The sequence below is a fragment of the Trichechus manatus genome, unplaced genomic scaffold (genome assembly GCF_000243295.1).
Source record: "Trichechus manatus latirostris isolate Lorelei unplaced genomic scaffold, TriManLat1.0 scaffold00075, whole genome shotgun sequence".
NCBI lineage: Eukaryota > Metazoa > Chordata > Mammalia > Sirenia > Trichechidae > Trichechus > Trichechus manatus.
In genome coordinates, this window is record NW_004444011.1 from 5,372,770 (window position 1) to 5,396,815 (window position 24,046).

Sequence of the window (24,046 nt, forward strand, 5' to 3'; positions counted from 1 at the left end):
CAGTTTTCTCACTCCATTTGGTGCTTGGCTGAGTTCTTTATCTCTTCATTTGATGTTTTAGGGTTTCAGGATTGCTGTTTTCTCTGTTTGGCTTAGTTTTCAGATCTTTGCTGTGGAGGGACGGTGTGCTGCTTCTGCCTAGAGTGCCATTTTGCCAGAAGTCCTACTTTTACTTGTTTTGTAAATTTTATTTATTTTCAGTTTTTCAAATTTATTTGCTATGTTAAAATGAAATTTAAAAAGTGACATAATTTTATATCCAGTAAAATGAACTGGCAACAACTAAGTGGAGTGCAAAAATGAATGCTCACAGAAGATAATAAGAAAAGTATTTGTGACTCCCTAAAGACAATTCCAAAATTAACTTCCTTTTTACAACGTAATGAATCAGAAGAGACTTCTTCCATTGAACACTTGGGTACAAATTTTTGTACTAGTACCGCTAGTGCTGAAATTACTAATAGCAATATGAATATAACAGAATTTGTTCCAAATTCTGCGTCCATTTCTTGCTATAGTAAAAAAAATAATTATGTCAAAAGTGAAACTATTTTAGAATCTGAAATTGTCATATATGTAGAACTCATAAATAACAGAAATACAGATCCTGCTTTGTGGAATACCTTTTCTTCTAATGATGTAAATGGAGCCCTGGTGGCGCAGTGGTTAAGAGCTCAGTGGCTAACCAAAAGGTCGACAGTTTGCATCCACCAGCTGCTCCTTGGAAACCCTACGGGGCAGTTCTACTCTGTCCTACAGGGTCACTATGAGTTGGAATCCCTCCACGGCAGTGTGTTAATGATGTAAATTATTGATTAATTAAATTAAATTAAATGATTGTCAGCATAACAGTGGACAATTTGAAAATTTGTGTCAAAAATTTCTGGATGGTAAACAAACAGGTTCTGTAGCCAGAATACATTTCTAGGGTGCAAAGCTAATGGTGAAAATTATAAGAGGGAGTGGCTATTGTATTCTCTATCAGTTGGCTCTGTAGATTGTTTGGTTTGCAAACTATTCAAACCTAAATCATTTACTTCCTGATTTGTTATGGATGAATTTAACTATTGGCGCAACTCGAATATGATTGATAAACATGAAAACAGTTCAATTGACAGAGATTATATTTTGTCATATTTAAACCAAAGACATGGTTTTGGCTTAACTCATGAACTGGAAATACAAATTAATGAAGAATGCCAGTATTGGAAAGCCATTTTGCAACATGTTGTTGCTGTCATTATAACAATTGTTGAAAATGCACTATCTTTTCAAGAAAAAAATGAAGTGTTTGGGTCCCCACAAAATGAAATTTTTTGTGTTTACTTGAACTTGTTGCTCAGTTTGATCCATTTTTAGCAGGTCACATCTCAAAATATGGTAACACAGGAAAGGGCAAACCATCTTATACGTCTAAAACAACATGTGAAAAATTAATAAACTTAGTGATAAAGTTGCATCAACTATTTTTAGTGAAATAAGTATAACTTGATATTTTGGTTTGTCTGTAGATTCTACTCTTGATGTTTCTCACACAAATCAGCTAAGTATTGTTTAAGATACATATTTCCAACAGATGGAAAACCTGTTGAGCGATTTACCGTATTTACTAGCTTAAAAAGTCATACGGGTGAAGAAACTGCAGATCAAGTACTTCACTATTTATCTGAAGTCTGCAAAACTGATTTTTCTAAGTGCAAAGGTCAGTCCTATGGTAATGCTGCCAATATGTCCGGGTATTATAAAAGTATGCAACAATTTTAGAATGTAAAGAATATGGCATTTCATACCATGTGCTGCACAGTCACTAAATCTTGTAGGACATAGCGCAGTAGATTGTCATCTGGAAGCAGCTGACTTTTTTTCTACTGTTCAGTTACTCTACATATTTTTTGCTGCCTCTACTCACCGATGGGCAGTTCTTAAAACATATTTAGGCAATGATCGAGTATTACAATGTCTTTCTAATACATGTTGGGAAGCGCGTGCTGTTGCAATGAGTGCAATCCTGGAATCATACGCTCAGATTCCAGGTGCCTTAGAAAATATTGCTGAAGACCAAACACAAAAGGAGATACTAAAAAAGAGGCCGAAAACATCGCTAACAAAATGCAAACACCAGAGTATGTATTTACGTTGGGTATGTGGAATAATATACTGCAGCATTTTCATCGGATGATTCAAGCTCTCCAAGATTCAGAAGTAAATTTAAAGACATGCACAAACCTCTACTAGTCATTAACAGGGTATTTACATACTTTAAGACAAGATTTTGAAAATACAACAAAACAAATACTGCCAAATACTGATTATCAAGCAGTTCACTGTCGCAGAAACATTAGAAAGAAACAAGTAAATGACGAGAGTGCTCCAGAAGTATCACTGAGTGCCAGAGATCAATTTCTTGTGACCAAATACTACACCATCATTGACACACTTGACTTTTGCATGAAAAGAAGGGAGAAAGTGTATGAAGTTCTTTCAACTAGATTTTCCTTCTTAAACAATATGGATATACCTGATGAAGAATGCATGAAGGCATCCAATAAATTAGCACAGGCTTATCCCGATGACTTAAATACAAACCTTTATAACAATTTCAGTCTTACATGAGAACTAAGTTCACAGATTTAAGAAAGACAAATTTTACTTATGTAGGCATGTATGATTCCATAATAGAAGATAAAATACAATGCATATTTCCCGATGTTGAAATTGCTTTATGCATATTCCTAACTGTAATGATCACAAATTGTACAACAGAACACTCATTTTTGCCCCTAGAGACTGAAAAACCCTCAGCATACAACCATGATTCAAGAAGGACTAAATTCATTATCCTTATTATGTAGTGAAGTAGATATTGTTCAGCAGCTTAATCGTGATGATGAAATCACTGAAGAATTTGTAGACGCAAAGAATAGAAAGAAATGTTTTTAATTATAACATGTTAGAGATGAACGATCTAGCTAAAAATAAAATATACTTTGTTGTAATATTTGTTTTATGATCATTAAATTTTCTTTTATGACATCTTTTCATTTGATCATTTATAATTATAGCATTTATTACAAAATAAGCATCAAAATTGAAGTATGAGCCATTTAAAGCAAAATTAGTGAAAGTCATTTTTCTTTGTGGGAGATCAACAGAATTTTACATTGATTGTTGAAATAACTAAGGTCACTGACTCATTTTCTTTGTTATAGAATATGTGGAATATTCTTTTTGTAGAAAATGTGTTATACAGTAAAAATCTTAGTACCCTGCATCCACTAAAAATTTCATAATCCAGCTCATCTCATTCCACTAAATGGCATATGCCACTTTTGTGTTCAATTGCTAATAATATAGTTGCATTTAAAAAGAAGTTACATCATGGATAGCCAACACACGCACATACACACACACACATATATATACATGTTTTTATATACAACTCATATATCCTGTTCGAATGTGTGAGTAAGCAGAGGAGGGTGCACTACAGATTATCAGGGTTTAGCACCCTCACATGCCTTAATCCCACCTTGCCAGTAGTGGAATTAGTACTAGAACTAGAACACCAGGAACTCTGTCCAGTGCTCTGTCACTACTATGTCACATGAAACTCACTACTCCATGAGTTAAACTAATGAAACTCACTACCCCAAGACGGGCTGGAACAAACTTAGAATGACTGAGCCACATTAGACCAAAGAGAAGCTGAGATATGTAAAAATCTTAGGTTTGACATTGTCCATGTCTTGCCATTACACCTCTCTTGAGGTCTCAGTAGCCGTGAAGGCCTATGATAGATGGAAAACAGAAATGACTAGCTATGATAACATCCAAGTTCCATTTGACAAAATTCTGCATAAGGCAACTTTGGCGAATATTTAAATCGTAATTTCATAGTCTGTCTTTAGATTTTACATTTATAATGTAACTCATGAAGCCCCACTATGTTGACTATGTACCATGAAATTCTGCTTCCCACATTCAAAATTTGCCTTAAAGAAATCCAGTATGGGTTGAAAAAGAAAATGTTTTCCATAATATACACATAGACATATATATAGGTGTGAGTATATGTATTTAGAATATACATCATTTAAAATAGCAAAAGCTGTCACCATTTGTAAGAGGAGTGATGCAGAAGCGGGAAATAAAACCACATTTTTTATTAAATAAAATACTCCAAATATATATAAATTAAAACTATAATTTCATTTTTGATGCTTGTGATGTAAATAATCTCTCATATTTTATAGATTTATATCAACATAGCTTGTCACTGAAATGAAAATCTTATGTATATAGTATGAACATACTGCTTCTCATACAACATGACACTATTAGACTCCAACTGAAACTTGAAAATTACTGCATTGATACATTCCAAATGCAGATTTATTTAAACAAAGGTTTCAAAATAAAAAAAATAATGCACATTCTGTAGAATTCCAAATTCAAGAGAAATAAAGGCTTAAGACTTAGTCTATCAATGATTGTTAAAAAAAGACTGCATTATAATTAAATCCTATTGAGCTTATTATATCCCTGACAAAGCAATTTCTAACTCATTGGCATTGAGGTGAGTTTTGGTCTTAAGGAATAATTATACCACTATTATTGAGTGGTTATTTAAAAGCTAAGAAATACTCTATTGTTTGTTAGTATTAATCAAAATCAAACTACAAGAAGGATTATGTATGCTTAGTTTAAGTAAAATAAGACATACGATCATAAGCTGCTTTAGTAATTGCTTTTGCTGCATTCTTCTGGATATCAGGAATTGTAGAGTTTTCTGCAAACGTTAGGAGCTTTTTAAGACCCCCTGTCTGCTGAATCAGCACCATAGTATCCATATCTTCAAGGCAATTGGCTATCACTGAAAGCACTTCTATATGAAGGTCATTCAATTCCTAATAATAAAAGCAAACAACTTTAGAAACGATGACTTAAAACTTTCCAATTTTACTGCATGAGGTACTTAGGTCAATCAGAACATAGTGTAATTAATTTTGTTGTGACAGAGGCCTGAGAAAACAGGAATTCTGTTTACCGAAGTAATATCACTCTTCTTAGCCACATCCCCCATCTTTTCTCATTTCTTACTCCAAAATGTTTTATGGATAAAAAAATAATGCTATAGAAGAAACTTCCAGTAATGGTAGTAAAGTTGTTCATACAACTTCTACCAATAGCGATTTTAAAATCTGGAGGAAATATCTTTAAAAAGTACTATTTGATGGCACTGAATACATCCAAAAACAGACTGAAGCTGAAGGCAAGTACATTCTTCAAAATCTGCAGCTGGAAGAAAGAAGTATTGAGAATTTGTGGCTTTCTTGCCCTCAAAGCTGTAGACAACTGTAGCCTTACCTGAACAGCTAGAAATTTAAGGGGGAAATCCTGGAAATGAGAGAACCACAGAAGGGATGTGACTCAAAATCTGAGTATAAACTATGCTGAAATCTCTGGGTGACCACTAAACCACACATAAGTAGAGATCATCCCAGGGACTCTGGTGGAAAAAAAAAAAAAAGGCAGAGACTAGAAAAAGAAGATATCCTATCCTTGAAAGAGGGAAATGTAATTTTATAATAATAAAAGGGTAAAGACATCATGAAAATAGTAACATTTATAAATGTATGTGCGCTTGGTAATACAGCTTCAAATTTCAAGAGGTAAAAACTAACTAAACGAAAGGGAAAAACAGACAAATCCTACACAATAATAGTGGAAGATTTAACATCCCTCTTTCAGTAACGGATTAAAAAAAAAAAAAACTAGACAAAACATCAGTAGGGATATAGAAGATTTAAATGACACTATCAACCACTTTAACCTATCTGACATGTATAGAACATTAAACTTTAAAACGGCAGAATACACATCCTTTCCATTCACCAAGAGCAACAGTATAAAACAAGTCTCAATAGATTTCAAAATACTAAAATATTACAGAGAATGTTCTCTGATCACAATAGAATTAAATTAGAAATCAGCTACTATAAGGAATCTAGAAAAATTAAATATTTGGAAATTAACTCACTTCTAAACAACCCATGGGTCAAAGAAGAAATCACAAGAGAAATGAGAACTGAATGGTAATGAAAATACAACATATCAAAATTTGTGGGATGCAGCTAAAGTAGTGCTTAGAGAGAAATTTATAACTTAAAATGCCTATGCCAGAAAAAAGCAAAGGTCTAAAATTGCCCTTAGCTTTCTTATTGGGAAGCTAGGGAAAAAAGAGTAAATTAAAGGCAAAGTAAATAGAAGGAAAAGAAACAAAGGCAAAAGAAGAAATCAATGAGACAGGAGCAAACAATAGAGAAAATCAGTGAAAACAAAGACTGAGTCTTTGAAATATTTTTTAAAATGACCAATATCTCAACTGAGCAAGGGTAAATACAAATTACTAATATCAAGAATGATATTAGGACACTACTAAAGCTCTCACATACATTACAAGCATGAAAATGGAATATTATGAACAGTATTAAGCCAATAAATTAGACTACTTAAATGTAATGGACAACCAGATTCTTTGAAAGACACAAATAATGAAAACTGACACAAGAAAAAAATAGAGTATCTGAATATCCTTATATCTTTTACATTGAATTTGTAACTATAAACTTTCTCATTAGTTAAATTCCAGGCCTAGGTGGCTTTACTGGTAAATTCTATCAAACATTTAAGGATAAAATCATATCAATCTTATACAAACTCTTTCAGAAAATAGAAAATAAATTAATCCTTTTAGAGGCCAGTTTTACTGATACTAAAATCCAGCAATTATATATATATATAAAGAAAACTACAGACTAACATCCCTCATGAACATAGACACAAAAATCTTTAATAAGATATCAGCAAATTGAATCCAACAATATATAAAATGAACAAGTGGAAGCTTATTCCAGGAATGCAAATTGATTTAATATCTGAAAATCAATTTAAGTGACCATATTAATAGAATAAAGGGAAAAAACTAAATAACCATCTCAATTGATTTAGAAAAGACATTTAAAAAATCCAGCACCCACACATAATAAAAACTCCCAGCAAACTAAAAATAAAAGGGAACTTCATCAACTTGAAAAATCTACAGCTACAATCATACTTAATAGCCAGAAAATCCTAAAGAGTCTACAAAAAGCTCCTAAAACTAATAAGTAGGTCTAGTAAGATCCCGGGATAAAAGTTAAATACGTAAAAATCAATTGTATTTCTGTATATTAGCAATGAACAATTGAAAAGTAAAATAAAAAATACAATTTAATTTACAATACATTTCCAAAACATGAATTGCATAGAGATAAAATCAACATAATGTGTGCAAAATCTGTGCACTGAAAGATACAACATATTTTTGGAAGAAATTAAAGAAGGCCTAAACAAATGGAAAGATATAACATGGCTGTGTGCACGAATACGCGATGTTAATATGTCAATTTCCTCCAAACTGATTCGTAAAAGTCCTGAAAATGAGAAAGAGTTTCATTAATAAATCATGAATTTGGAGGAATTCCTGAAACGCAGAAAGCAGAGAGATTTAGCCTGATGGAGAAAACACAGTCCTAAGCATGTGTATAAACATGTGTATGAGGAAACAGTTGTAGAAGTAGGAGCAGTTATACAGGTTACTCCCAGATCAGAATCAATGGACAAAAGGAGAGGGAGGGGGATGTGAGGCAATCATCAGGATGACTATTTGAGAACCACACTGGGAGCAAACAGCAGCTTGGCCCTTTCTTCCTCCCTATTCCTCTGCAGTGGACAGCAGAGAAGATAACAAGTAGCTAAATCAAAGAATGTGAACGCCTGGCTGGGAAGGTACAAAGTGACCCAGATAGCCAGTGATGCCAGGAGGAGTGGGGAGTCCCACTTCCAGAAGATAAGTTACTGGCACTCTCCACTACACATAATCCTGTTCCATGACAATAATAACTGGAGTTAAGTCCCTGTGAATTTATATCTATAGACAAATGAGAATTTTCAAACACAAAGATAGTAGACAGACAAGCAAATATTACTGTAAACCCAACAGAGTTAATAAAGAGAACAAAATTTTAAAATAAGTGTAACATATCCTAGAGGGATTCAAGGGGCTCTTATTTCTTCCAAAGAAACAATCAATTAGAGATCTCAGAAATTAAAATTATTCATAGAAATAAAATTTTCAATAGATAGCTGAAAAGTAGAATGAACAAAGCTTTAATATAGTGAGCTGAAAGATATTTCCCAAGGATTCTTCAAGAATGCAAGCCAAAGGGCAAATGGAGAGTATGAGAGAACAGTATAAAAATATGGAGAATATATTTGGAAGGTCCAACATCCTTATAAAAGCAATTTAGAGAAAATGAAAAAAAAATTAAAAGAAATCATTCAAAATCTTGCCCAACTGAAAAAAGTCCTCAGTTTGAAAGGATCCAGCATGTGCCAAGCAGGATGAATAATTAAAAAAAAAAAAAGAAAGGATCTACAGCTTGATACATCGTGATGAAATTTCAAAACACCGAAGATATAAAGCTAATATTGAAAGTTCCTATAGAGAAAGAAATAATTTACTTACACAGGAACTAGAATCAAATTGGCATCAGAATTCCTATTGGGAACAACAGATACAAGAAAGCAATTTCTTCATAGTTCCAAAGGAAAATAAAAAAAACTGTGTTTCTGGCCAAAATAGCATTTAAGTAGAAAAGCAAAATTAAGATTATTTTTGAACATGCAAGCACTCAAGTTATTTAGTCACAGACTCTCTCTAAAAGAAATAACAGGATATACTTCAGAAAAAATAAATCCAAGGAAGATCATACAGGATACAATAAACAATGGTGAGTAAAGAAACCATTCATCTAAATACGTTTATGCATAATGTGAGAGAAAAAAATAATAACCTGGAACTAAAACTCAAGATGATTTCATTGAGGAGAATGGTAGTGTGAAAGGCTAAAAATCTGGCACATGGTTGTTTTTGAGAAAAAGAAAACCCATAACATTTAATAATGACAAAAGTACAATGCAACAAAAAGTTATAGTGCTCTTAAAACCTTTTGCTTCTAACAAAAAATATCAACGGATTGAAATACAATGAGAAATTGACTAATCTATGATCAGAAAATGTCATAGATGAAGAAAAAAAAATTAGTTAGGTGGAGCCAACATGGCACCCTAGAGAGATGTATCATGCTGTCTCTCTACAGCAAAGACCCAAACAACTAAGTGAAACAGATACAAACGTCAATCCTGGAACCCTAAGCATCAAATGAAGGGATAAAGAACTAGATCAAACACCAGATGGAAGAACTGAAGGAACATAGAGAATGAGGAGAGATGTGGAGTGGAGGTCCCCTGCCAACTAACACGACACAGTGTCGCCATCCTGGAGCATAGTCAGCAACAATCCCAGACAGGGAGTATGGGAAGGCAACTTCACAGAGCTCCCAACAGGAGACAGCACCTGGTAACCAGAGAAACAGGTTTTCCCACTCCTCACCCTTCTGCCCATATGCCACCTCCACCCTTTCCTGCCAGGCGACGCCATACTGCCTTGGACAGAGAGCCACCGGCCCACTACCACCCCGGCTCTGCCCTACCCCCGTCTGCCGGTTCCCCCTGCACCGTTTTTTTCCCCTTTCCTATTTTTCTTTCTCCCTCCCACCTAGCCCGGTATCCCATCTTTACCCCTTCCTGCCGGGCCACGCTACCCCACTTTGGCTAGACAGCCACTGGCCCACTGCCACCCTGGGTCCCCCAGACCCCCACCTGCTGGCTCCCACTGTGCCATTTTCCTCCCTTTCTTCCTTTTCTTTCTCCCTCCCACCTAGCCCCATTCGCCACACCCCATCTTGCTGCTGCAGACAGAGTGCCACTGGCCACTGGCCCACCACTGCCCCACCCCAGCCCCAACGGCCAGCCCCCACTGCACTGCCATTTATTTTATTCTTTTTTCTTTCTACTTTCCACATAACCTCATACTCCAACTCCTCTTTTCTTCCCTCCAGCCCCTAGGTCCACATCACCCCCACTCGCTGGATACTCTTTTTTTTTCTCTTTTCTCTCTCTTTTCTTTTATTTCTTCCCCCCCTAACCCTATATGCCACCCTCCCTCCTACTGGCCCTCACCAAGCAGCAGCGGCTAGAGCATCGCTGGTGATCAGGCCTTCCACTGTACTGGGCTTGTACTGCCCTTCTTCTCCTACCACTTGACCAGCTGCTAAATGGTGGGAAGACCATACCACTCTCCATACAACACCCTCACCTATCTAGAAAGAGGCTCTGAACGCTCCCACACTGCTGGACCAACAGCAGGAGGTAGACAGCACCCACCCAGTCTTCCCTCACCCACCTGCCAAACCAGTGTACAGTGAAGTGGGCTTGCTCTGCCTGCTGCTGCCCTGCCCAACCAGGCAAGGTGGTGAGAGCTATTGTGCCCACAGATGAGCAAGCAGCAAAGCACACCTGGCCTGACAGCCCTGATGTATCAAAATAAAACAAAGCAGGACAAAACAAACAAACATGCAATCAATAAATAAAGAAAATAATACCTTAATGTCTCAGAGACAGTAGACAATACCAAAACATATAAAAAAGGAGGACAAAATGGCTCCAGTAACTGACCAAAATAAAGAATCAGGTGACCTTCCAGTAAAAGAAAAGGCAGTATAACTACCTGATACGGAATTCAAAAGACTAATATTTACGGCTCTCCAAGAGATTAGAAAAGAGATCAAGCAACACACACACACACACACACACACACACACACACACACAAGCAAGGAAAACAGACAAAATCATGGAAAACACAGCCAAAAAAAAAAAAAAAACCAGCCAAAATCAAGGAAAACACAGACAAAACAATAAAAGAATTCAGGAAAATAATACAAGAAGAAAACATCAAAAGAAAAAACAATTAGAAATCATACAAAATCAGCAACTAGAAATCCAGAAGTTACACAACAAAATTTCAGAAATGGACAACTGAATAGGTTTTATGAGCAAATTTGAAACAATGTAAGACAGAATAAGTGAGATTGAAGACAAATCCATAGATACTACTTTGAGGAAAAATCAAAGAAAAGAATAAAAAAAAAGAAGAAAACCTAAGAATCATGCAGGACATAATGAAAAGCAAAAATTTGCGTGTATTCAGAGTTCCAGAATAGGGGGAGAAAATGGAAAACACAGAGAATATTGTTGAAAATTTGCTGGCAGAAAACTTCCCAAATATCACAAAAGATGAAAAGCTGACCATCCAAAAAGCTCAATGAACCCCATATAGGATAGACACCAAAAGAAAGTCACCAACACATATCATAATCACACTAGCCAAAGACAAAGAAAAAATCCTTAGAGCAGAAAAACAAAAAGTCACTTACAAAGGGGAAACAATAAGACTAAGCTCTGATTACTCAGCAGCAACTATGTAGGCAAGAAGGCAATGGGATGACATATATAAAACCCTGAAAGAAAAAAAACTGCCAACCAAGAATAATATATCTGGCAAAACTCTCAAATATAATGGGAAAATTAGGACATTTCCAGGTAAACAGAAATTAGGGATTTGTGAAAACTAAACCAAATTTACAAGAAATATTGCAGGGTTGCTTTGTGGCCTAAAATGTGGTCTGATGTTGTTGGTTCTCTAATTGAAGAACTCCCTGTGTTGTCCCATTGTGGGCTTTTTCCCTCTGTGTCCTGTCAGTCTGAAGTATTCCCTTTGCCCTGCTGCCCTTGCTGTTCCTTCCAGTCCTAGTGCTTGTCCCTCTTGGGCCTCAGTGATATTCAACGGCACTCTCTCGCAGCACCACTATCTCCCTTGCTCCCTGCCAATTGTGCAGCCCACAAACTCCCATGGCCAATTTGCACCACCTTAAAAAAAATCAGGCTATAACATTATATAATGATTAAAGAGACAATCCACAATGACGACATAACCATAATAAACATCTACGCACTCAATGACAGAGCTCTAAAATACATAAAACAAGCTCTAACAGCACTAAAAAGAGAAACTGACAGTTCCACAATAATAGTAGAAGACTTCTTGGTACGGATGGAACATCTAGAAAGAAACTAAGCAAAGATACAGAAGATCTAAAGGACACAATCAACCAACTTGACCTCATAGACATATATAAAACACTTCACCCAAAAGCAGCAATGTATACATTCTTTTCCAACACACATGGAACATTCTCCAAGATAGACCACATCTTAGGCCACAAAGCAACCCTCAATAAAACCCAAAACACTGAGATAATACAAAGCATCTTCTCTGATCACAACACCATAAAAGTAGAAATTAATAACAGAAAGAGCAAAGAAAAAACATCAAATACATGGAAACTGAATAACACCTGGCTTAAAAACCACTGGGTGATAGAAGAAATCAAAGATGGAATAAAAAAATTTCTAGTATCAAATAAGAATGAGAACTTGTCATACCAAAACCTCTGGAACACAGCAAATGCAGTGCTCAGAGGTCAATTTATAGCAATAGACACACATGACAAAAAAGAAGGGATAAAATCAAAACATTAGCCCTAAAACCCAAACAATTAGAAAGAGAACAGTAAAAGAAGCCCATAGCCACAAGAAGAAAGGAAATAATAAAGATCAGAGGAGAAATCAATGAAATAGAGAATAGAAAGAATCAACAAAACCAAAAGTTGTTTCTTTGAAAGGATCAACAAAATTGACAAACCACTGGCCAAACTGACAAAAGAAAAACAGGAGAGGAAGCAAATAACCCAAATAAGAAATGAAATGGGGGACATTACAATAGATCTAATGGAAATAAAAAGGATCATAACAGAATATTATAAAAAATTGTGCTCCAACAAATTTGAAAACATAGAGGAAATGGACAAATTTCTAGAAACACACTACTTGCCTAAACTAACACAAACTGAGGTAGAAAATCTTAACAGACCCATAACAAGAGATTGAAAAGGTAATTAAAAAAAAAAAAACTCCCAACAAAAAAAAGCCCTGGCCCCGATGGCTTCACTGGAGAATTCTACTATTCATAGAACAACTCACATCAGTATTATTCAAACTATTTCAGAACATAGAATAGGAAGGGATACTTTCAAGTTCATTCTATGAAGTCAATATAACCCTGATACCCAAACCAGGCAAAGACACCACAAAAAGAAAATTACAGACCAATATCTCTCATGAATATAGATGCAAAAATTCTCAATAAAATTCTAGCCAATAGAATTCAGCATCATATCAAACAGTAATACACCACAACCAAGTGGGATTCATACCAGGTATGCAAGGGTAGTTCAACATGAGAAGATCAATCAACATAATCTACCACATAAATAAAGCAAACAAAAAGAATCACATGATCATCTCACTCAATGCTGAAAAAACATTTAATAAAGTCCAACATCCATTCCTGATAAAAATTCTCAACAAAATAGGAGTAAAAGGGAAATTTCTCAACATAATAAAGGGCATCTAAACAAAACCAACAACCAACATCATTCTTAATGGAGAGAGGCTGAAAACATTCCCCTTGAGAACAGGAACAAGACAAGGATGCCCTTTATCTCCACTCCTATTTAACGTTGTGCTGGAAGTCCTAGCTAGAGCAACAAGGCAAGAAAAATAAATAAAGGGCATCCAAATTGATAAGGAAGAAGTAAAACTATTCCTATTCACGGATGATATGATACTATACATAGAAAACCCAAAGGACTCCACAAGAAAACTACTGAAACTAATAGATTCAGCAGAGTAGCAGGATACAAGACAAACATACAAAAGTCAGTTGCATTCCCATACGCCAAGAAAGAGAACTACGAAAAGGGAACTGGGAAAGCAATACCATTTATAATAGTCCCTAAAAAAAAATAAAATACTTTGGTATAAATCTAACCCGGGATGTAAAAGATCTATACAAAGAAATCTACAAAACACTACTGCTAGAAACCAAAACAGACCGACATAAGTGGGAAAACATATTATGCTCATGGATAGGTAGACTCAACATTGTGAAAATATCAGTTCTCCCCAGAGCAATCTACAAATACAATGCAATCCCGATCCAGATACTAACAACATTCTTTAATGAGATGGAAAAACTAATCATTAACTTTATATGGAAAGCAAAGAGACCCCAGATAAGTAAAGCGTTATTGAAGAAGAAGAACAAAGTAGGAGGCCTTGCACTATCTGACCTCAGAAACTACTATATAAAGCTATGGTAGTCAAAACAACCTGGCACTGGTACTATGACAGACACATTGACCAATGGAACAGAATCAAGAACCCAGATGTAAATCTATCTACCTACAGCCACCTAATCTTTGACAAAAGCCCAAAGTACATTAAATGGGGAAAAGACAGTCTTTTTAACAAATGGTGCTGGCAAAACTGAATGTCCGTCTGTAAAAAAATGGAACAGGACCCATACCTCACACCATACATAAAACTAACTCAAAATGTTATCAAAGACATAAATATAAAACCAAAAGCTATAAAGATCATGGAAGAAAAACTAGGTCAACCCTAGGGGCCCTAATACATAGCATAAACAGGATACAAATCATAACTAACAATACATGAACACCAGAACATAAACTAGATAACTGGGATCTTCTAAAAATTAAACACTTTAAAAAAAAAGGAACAAAGAAGACAAAATAAAAATTAAACACGTATGCTCATCAAAAGACATCACCAAAAGTGTAAAAAGAGAACCTACAGACTGGGGAAAAAAAATTGGCTTTGACATATCTGACAAAGTTCTAATCTCTAAAATCTTTAGGAAAAACCAACATCTCTACAAAAAAAAGAGAAAAAGAATCCAATTAGAAAATGGGCAAAGGATATGAACAAACACTTCACCAAACAAGACATTCAGGCCACTAACAGACACATGAGGAAATGCTGGTGATCATTCGCCATTAATGAAATGTAAATCAAAACTACAATGAGATACCATCTCGCCCGGACATTACTGGCATGAATCAAAATAACAGAAAATAACAAATGTTGGAAAAGCTATGGGGAGATTGAAATTCTTATGCATTGCTGGTGGGAATGTAAAATGGTACAACCACTATGGAAAATGATATGATACCTCCATAAAAAGCTAGAAATAGAAATACCATACAATCCAACAATCCCACTCGTAGGAATATAGCCTAGAGAAATAAGAGCCATCACACAAATAGACATACACACACCCATGTTCACTGCAGCATTATTCACAATAGCAAAAAGATGGAAACAACCTAAGTGCCCATCAACACACAAATGGATAAACAAACTATGGTACATACACACAGTGGAGTATTGTGTGACGATAAAGAACAATGATGAATCTGCAAAACATCTCACAACATGGATGAATCTGGAAAGCATTATGCTGAGTGAAGTAAGTCAGTCACAAAAGGACAAATATTGTATGAAACCACTATTACAAAAACTGTTGAAAAGGTTTACACACAGAAAAACACAATCTTTGATGGTTACCAGGGAGGGAAGGGATAGGGAGGGGAAATTACTAACTAGGTAGTAGACAAGTGGTAACTTTGGTGAAGGGAAAGTCAACACAACCTGACCGAGGCAAAGTCATAGAAGCTTCTTTTTTTTTTTTTTACTTTTTTTTAATTGTTGTACTTTAAGTGAAAGTTTACAATTCAAGTTAGTCTCTCATATAAAACTTTATACATACATTGTTATGTGACCCTAAATTGCTCACCCTGTACTGTGACAGCACACTCCTTTCCACCCCTGATTTCCCATGTCCATTCAACCAGCTCCTGACCCTCTCTGCCTTCTCATCTCACCTCTGGACAGGAGATGCCCATTTAGTCTCATGTATCTACTTAAGCTAAGAAGCACACTCTTCACGAGTATCATTTTATGTCCCATAGTCCAGTCTAATCTTTGTCTAAAGAGTTGGCCTCGGGAATGGTTTTAGTTCTGGGTCAACAGAGAGTCTGGAGGCCGTGCTGTCTGGGGTTCCTCCAGTCTTGGTCAGGCCATTAAGTCTGGTCTTTTTACTAGAATTTGAGTTCTGCACTCCACTTTTCTCCTACTCCATTAGGGAGTCTGTTGTGTTCCCTGTCAGAGTGGTCATTGGTGGTAGCTGGGCACCATCTAGTTCTTCTGGTCTCAGGCTGATGCAGTCTCTGATTTATGTGGCCCTTTCTGTCTCTTGGGCTAATACTTTCCTTGTGTCTTTGGTGTTCTTCATTCTCCTTTACTCGGGGTGGGCTGGGACCAATTGATGCATCTTAGATGGCTGCTTATAAGCTTTTAAGAACCCAGATGCCACTCACCAAACAAAGCAGGATGCAGAACATTTTCTTAATAAACTTTGTTATGCCAGTTAACCTACATGTCCCCTGAAAGCATGGTCCCCAGACCCTCACCCCTGCTACTCTGTCCCTTGAAGTGTTTGCTTGTATTCAGGAAACTTCTTAGTGCAATGTCATAGAAGCTTCTTAGACACAATCAAATACCTCGAGGGACTGAGTTACTGGGGCTGAGGGATAGGGACCATGGTCTCAGGGGACATCTAAGTCAACTGGCATAACACAGTTCATAAAGAAAATGTTCTACATCCTACTTTGATGAGTAGCATCTGGGGTCTTAAAAGCCTGCCAGCGGCGATCTAGGATACATCTATTCATCCCATTGTGTCTGAAGCAAAGGAGAATGAAGAAGACCAAAAACACTAGGAAAATATTAGTCCAAAGGACTAATGGACCACATGAACCACATCTTCCACAAGTCAGCACAGAAGAACTAGATGGTGCCCGGTTACCACCACTAACCCCTCTGTCAGGGATCACAATAGAGGGTCCCAGACTGAACTGAAAGGAAAATGTAGAACAAAATTCAAATTCCCAAAAAAGACTGGACATACTGGTCTGACAGAGACAGGAAGAACCCCTGAGACTATGTCCCCCAGATGTCCTCCTAACTCAGAACTGAAGCCACTCCTGAAGTCCACCTTTCAGCCAAAGATTATATAGGCCTATAAAACATGTGAGGAACATGCTCCTTAGTCAAGTATAGGAAACCAAATGGAGAACATCTGCCCCAAAGCAAAGACAAGAAGGTAGGAAGGGACAGGAAAACTGGGTGAATGGACATGGAGAACCCAGGGTGGAAAGGGAAAGGGAGAGAGGGCTGATACATTGTGGGGATTGCAACCAATGTCACGAAACAATTTGTGTGTAGTTTTCTGAATGAAAAACTAATTGGCACTGTAACCTTTCACCTAAAACACAATAATTTTTTTTAATCATTAATGTTTCCAGAAAGGATTAAACAGATGACCTAAAAAATAAAGAAATCCAGATTATTATAAGACTTCTCATTGCACTACTGGATGCAAGAAGACAATGCAGCAAAACTTTGAATGTTCAGAGGGAAAACGACTATGCCCAGACAAAATGTCATTCAGAAGATGGCAAAATTAAGACATTTTACAAAATGAAAAGTGAATCCAAAATAGATCGATGAGCTAAAATAAGCAGAGGTAATCAAATGTAAGAGTCACAAATTCTAGTTCATACTATAACTTAAAAGAACAGAAAAATATCTATATTTCTACTCTTGTCATAGAAAAGAAAATCTTAAGGGACAAAGAAGAAAAAAGAAAAGTTCTCCATCCAGTCATTACTAGGAAAACAAATATCAACAAAAATGATGCCTCTCCACCTTTATATTGGCAAAACTTGATAAAAAGACCAATAATATCCAGTGCTGGAAAGCTGGCAAGGAAGCAGTCACTCTCAAATTTGATTGGTAGGAATATCAATTAGAAAATCTAATTTAGTATACTACTTGGTATTGTATACAAACATTTTAAATGTGTTTCATCTTTAATTCTGTAATTGCACTTTAAGTACATATCCTAGAAGAATTCTCCTATAGGTGAACAAAGTATAAAACCAAAAAAGAAAAAAACCAAACCCGTTGCTGTCGAGTTGATTCCGACTCATAGCGACCCTATAGGACAGAGTAGAACTGCCCCACAGGGTTTCCAAGGAGCAGCGGTGGATTCAAACAGCTGACCTTTTGGTTAACAGTCTAAGCTCTTAACCACTGCACCACCATGCAGCAAAAAATGTTATAGCAAAAAATATATAAATACATCATATTTATATATTTTATATTACAATTAATTTACATTAATAAGTATAGTCAATTAATTTTATATATCTTTATAGAGAAATAGAATTTATACTCATAAAATATATAAAAATACAGCAAAAAGTGTTAACAACCTGAAGGCCTATCAATAGGATAAAGGTGAAATAAATATAGCTAATATTATAAACTATTTTTAATCACTTTTAAAGAAAATGAGGCAGTTTCATTTGTACTAACATGAAAAGTTCTCCAAGGAACAATGAGTGAAAAATGCAAGTTGTAGAACAATATGTATAGTATGATCCCATTTATATGAAAAAAAGGATAGAGCCTATATATTTGTATATGTATCTATATATAAGCAAAGATGATGATCAGAAAGGATATATAGCAATAATAGTTATCTCTGAGAAGGGGAGGGGAGTTATAAGTGGGGATAGAGAGAAGTACTTTTTCTTTTCACTCTCTATTTCTGTATTATTTGAATTTTTCAAACTACAATGAGTATAATAATTGTGAAAAAACATTTTGCTTATACTTTCTAGCTCTGTGACAATATGCAAGTTATTTAACCTCCCTAAGCCTCATTTTTCTCATATGTAATAAGAGAGTAATAATATAATAATAATAATATTATCATTATTTCCATTTTATTATGTCATTAATCCCATTTTACAACTGAGAAATTGATAATAATCACATTTTTCAAAGGACTGTTTTGATGATTTAATAAAATTACATATGCAAAACACCCACACAATGTCTGCAAGATGTTCCCTTTCCTGATTAAAAGAAGACAGGTGAAATGTCAGCTGAGAATACTGTGACATATCCCAGAAATCTAGATTCAGTTCTGTGGTTAATCACTCTATGTGACACAGGGCAAATTAAGTAACCTTGAAGTTTCAGTTTCCACTTTAAAAAATAAGTTAAAAATATGTACTGTACCGTGTTATTGGAATTCTATATAACAAACATAAAATGCCTAACATAGTGCTTGGCACATAGTAGATGATCAACAAATCCCAGCTGGCTAGGTACGCATGGCTATCAAGCACACTTGTGCAATTAGCGCCCTTTCAGACTTTACCTTATTCTCCTAGTTGTGCGTCGCTAAGATCTGAGGTTCTATTCTTAAAAAAAAAAAGTAATTACCGGGTAGTTTAAAACTTAATACAAAGTGTTATTCAAAGAGTAGATTTCTGTTATAGGAGTTAATTTACTAAACTTTTAAAATTAGGGGCAAGTGGATCTGAAAACAACACATCTACTTCTTCCCATTTCATTCTGTAGTTAAGACACTGGACACTTTCAAGAGCTATCAGAACCACTTCAAGTCAACTAAGTGGTATTCAGGAAGCTACTAGATTAGTTTTTGTAACCGAGGGTGTCTAAAACTAGGCATACACCTTCTTAGAGTGTCTAATTCATTCCTAAGAAACATACTAGCTACTAAGGAAATTTGGCTCCAATATTTCTCAAAATATGTGCAGGAGATAAATTATTCTTCTTGCTTTATTCCAGAGAAAACCAGGGCAGCCAAAAGTTAAACTAAGTCTAGGTATTTCAGGAAATCATGAGGAAGATTAGAGATAAGAAATTTAAAATCTTAAATCTTCTAAGCAGAAACCAAACAAAAAAACCAAACCCGTTGCCATTGAGTCGATTCTGACTCATAGCGACCCTATAGGACAGAGGAGAGCTGCTCCACAGGGTTTTCAAGGAGCATCTTGTAGATTCAAACTGCCAACCTTTTAGTTAGCAGCCAAACTCTTAACCACTAAGCCACCAGGGTTTCCTCTAAAGCAGAAGGAGGCTTTAGTAATTTATAATGGCCTTCCCAATTAGTCTAATTTAATCAAGTGAATAAACTTTATGTAGCAGTAAGCAAATCTATACATTGTATACTTAATAATATGCTTAAACGTAATAAAATTTCATTTAGAAAATACTCTATAATTCACACTTTATAGCAACATTTAGGAGAGATACATTTTCATCACAGATAGTTGAATGAATGTTGCAAATACCTTAGTTTCTAGGATCTTAATAAGTGGGTCCAAGCCTTGATTGTCTCTTAGCATTGCTCTGGACTCCTTATCATTTGTAATAACACCTAAGGTTTTGAGAGCCAACAGCTGAATAATCGGATATTCTGACTTTAGGAGATCTAATATAGAGGGGATTGCATTTAGCTCTTGAAGTGTAGTCCGACACTGGAAATCCTGCAATGAAATACAAATGATCAAATAAGTAATTTTTTAGGCAAAATGTACTCTCAAGCATAGAGAAATTCTATTTTCTAACAAATAACATTTTAATTTTTCCATTTTTTGTTCCAGAAAATGTTCTTCCAAAATAACTTGTAAACAAAACTATGCAAACCCTCAATCAACAACATCAGAATATTCACTTTAACTGTGCAGACATTGTCAACAACAAAAAATACACACAATCTATGACTTTTGTAGTGTCTATTATTTATTATATAGAAAATTCCTATTTCTATAAATATCATTACAATAACACCTATGCATAATAAAATTCTTTTCACACTGTTCGATATCCTATTACAAACAGTATTTGATAAAATGAAATGATGGCATCAATTCCTTATTATCACCACTGGAATGGATTATGAAATTCTTATATGCACGCAGTGCTGTTTACAGGCCTTGTGCACGCAAATTTACAGCAGGTTTTGGATACATGACCTTTATTTAAGACATTTACAATCTCAAAGGGTTGTTGTAGTCTAGACAAGTTGTTCTGTATTGTGTGTCTATAATTCTCTGTGTGTTTGGGGTGTATGTGTGTGTGTGTGTGTGTGTGTGTGTGTGTGTGTGTGTGGAGGGGCTAGTTGGAGTGAACAGTAGAGAAGACAAGGCAAAAAGCCATGTCGTTGTTGTTGTTATGTGCTGTTGAGTTGACTCTATCACATAGTGACCCTATAGCCATGAAAAGCCCCAAAACTTTGACTGCTAAATCATGCATTTTTAATCAAAACTTGCTAGACGGTACTCAAATATAAGTTTAAAAATAGTAGCTGTGGTGTCACAGTGGTTAAGAGCTATGGTGAGCTATGGCTGCTAACCAAAAGGTCAGCAGTTCGAATTCACCAGCTGCTCCTTGGAAACTCTATAGGGCAGTTCTATTCTGTCCTGCAGGGTTCCTATGAGCCGGAATCGACTTGATGACAATGGGTTTTTTTAAATTTTTTTATTTTTTGGTATTAAAGATGAATAGTGGGCCCTACTTACAGCTTTAGTTTTACTGTATCTAACTGACTCTTAATATTCAACTTCCTTTAGACATAAAAATTATACATTGCTGTTAACTAGTATTTCTGTTATTAAATAGTAATTGTGGAGCCAATTCTTTTCATTTCTGCTTTATAAAAAAATATAGAGGAATATACTTATAAGGAGTTTTGGGATTAACAACATAGACACATTTATAAGAACATTTAGGCTTGTTGGGTGAAGTAAAGCCTACGTAACCAGTGAAGGGAAATTGAGCTGACTTCCTCTTTAGGGTGTCTCTTCTAGGGAGGAGCCCTGAGGGTAAAGCCAGGGAGTGCAGAATCAAGTGGCAATGCCATGCTAAGGCCAGAAATTTATGCTTTTGCTTCTTTTTGGCATAAATCATTTGTCTCTCTTTGCCTAGATACTTTATCTAGACATTTTGCTTCTCAATTAACTCTCTTCCTCTTCCTCATGGTTGCTTCAACATCTCTTCCTTTCACACCCTTATTGACAGTAATTTAAAAAGGTGTTTCCGTATTTTCTGCTGATCCCTGGGTGGCACAAATGGTTAAGAACTCAACTACTAGCCAAAAGGTTGGCAGATCAAACTCATCCAGAGGTACCTCAGATGACAGGCCGGGTGATCTGCTTCTGAAAGGTCACAGTCTTGAAACCCCTATGGAGCAGTTCTACTCTGCACACATGGGGTTGCCATGAGTCGGAATCAACGACAACTAACAACTACAACAAAGCTTATCAAGTGTGTGTGGTATTTGCAAAGGAGCCTGAGCAGGATAAGAAGCAGAGAAGGCTGTCCAAAGTGTCAGGTGATTGCTGAGGGTGGGAGGGTGTATGTGTTGGGTGAAGAGAGGAGGAGGCAGAGGACAGGGCAGGTGAGCAAAGGAGAAGGTGAGCAGTTTCTTTCTATTACAAAGGAAAAAGTACAGGGTTTTTTTGTACTCTTTGAACAATGAGTTATGTTCTGAATACTCAGATCACTATGTTTTCCCCAGTAAATAAGTCTACTCTAGAATACTCCAACCAATGTGCTCAGTCACCCAGGTTAGATCCATAAGAAGCTGCCCAGGTCAAACCTGGTTCAACATGAACATTAGATTTTCTGTTTCAGAAAAAGTAAATTTTATCTAGTATAATCCCATCTTAACTTGCATGCCATTCTATTGTTTTAAAATAGACGTATGTTTCTAAAATGCCCTTACATGGGAGGCAATTACTTATAAAACATGAAAATTGAAAAGTATTCACACTAAAAGTCCATGATTTTCTCTGGATGATAAATACTATCACATAAGTACCAAATAAAACTGATTAGTCCCAAGTAGTGCATTTTTAAAAGCTTTTTCTTTTTTTTTAATATGAGAAAATAAATTCTATAGTCAGCTTTTGTGAAAACTAATTTTAAAAAACATCTTACCTGTACCAAGTTGTAAATGCATTCAATAGAATTCTTCTTTACATCAGGATCTGGGCTACTCAGTAGTCTGATGAGTGGCTCTAATCCGCCATGTTCAAATATTTGTACTTTACTGGTATACTCTGCAGACATGTTTGCTAAACAAAGACTAGCAAACTCATGGATAACTACTTCTTCTGTATATCAAAAACAAACAACACAAGTATGCTAAATTCTTATTCAACCATTACTTCAAAACATGCAGTGGAAACCAAAGATCGACAAATCTTATTTTTGTTAGAAGCCACCTTTTTTATAAACTCAAAACTGAACTGCAGTTTGAGAAACTGTTAATGACAGTTCACAACCCATATTTCGTAAGTATTTTTAAATAGAGTTTATCAGATGTAAAAATAAACTAGTCCCATTTTTTTGGAAACAGATGTAGGATGCAAAGTTACCTTCTGGAGCGAGTTGAGCAATAACAGAATTCATGACATCTAACTCCCTTAACAACTTTTTAACATCATCTACAAAAGAAACAGAATACTGATGTTTATTATTAATAATAATGTAATTGTCTATTGAATAGTTTCTTATGAGATAGGTAATATTATTATCAAATGTCACAGATACGGAAATTGTGGCTCAGAATGACACAGGAAGTAAGTGTGGGGTCAGGTTTCATGTCCGGGACTGTCTGATTCCAGGCAGACTCTAGCTTACACTTCTTGATCACTGAGCTATACTACATTCCATATCACTAGAAAAGATAACCATAAAAGTACAAAATGTTCCTAGAACACATGTCAGTGAAGTTGAGTTACTGTGCCCTAAATAAGTGTTTGGCTGCTAACCAAAAGGTCACCAGTTCAAATCCGCCAGCTGCTCCTTGGAAACCCTATGGGGCAGTTCTGCTCTGTCCTATAGGGTTGCTATGAGTCAGAATCAACTCAAGAACAGGTTTGGTTTTTTGGTATACCTGAGTAAGTTTGTTATACAGTATTATTATTATTATTTTTAGTTTGGAGGTACTTTTAAAATTTGATGTAAATAAAACTTGCACAGAATACAAATACCAATTATCCCAGACTATTTTAATTAATACATCTTGATTGTTTACATTTAATTTGATTATTCAGAAATGCCAAATATGCTTTAAGACAAGTATATTGACTTTTTTAAAGTTCACTTTTATATTAAGGCTAGACAGGTATGCCTGTACTTCTTTTCCATCATCCTAGTCCTGCTTT

At 35.6% G+C, this 24,046-nt stretch overlaps 1 protein-coding gene across 1 annotated transcript in view; it reads right to left on the bottom strand.

Annotated features, from left to right (window-relative positions):
- The window catches only part of ARMC3 (armadillo repeat containing 3), a 138,477-nt gene that overhangs the window by 72,156 nt on the left and 42,275 nt on the right, over positions 1-24,046 (bottom strand). Inside the window, exons 5-8 of the mRNA XM_012556714.2 lie at positions 23,255-23,323; positions 22,815-22,990; positions 20,165-20,359; positions 4,724-4,907 (exon numbers count right to left, since the gene is read on the bottom strand). Of these exons, the coding sequence (XP_012412168.2) occupies positions 4,724-4,907; positions 20,165-20,359; positions 22,815-22,990; positions 23,255-23,323 (624 nt within the window). The remainder of the gene's footprint in view (positions 1-4,723; positions 4,908-20,164; positions 20,360-22,814; positions 22,991-23,254; positions 23,324-24,046) is intronic.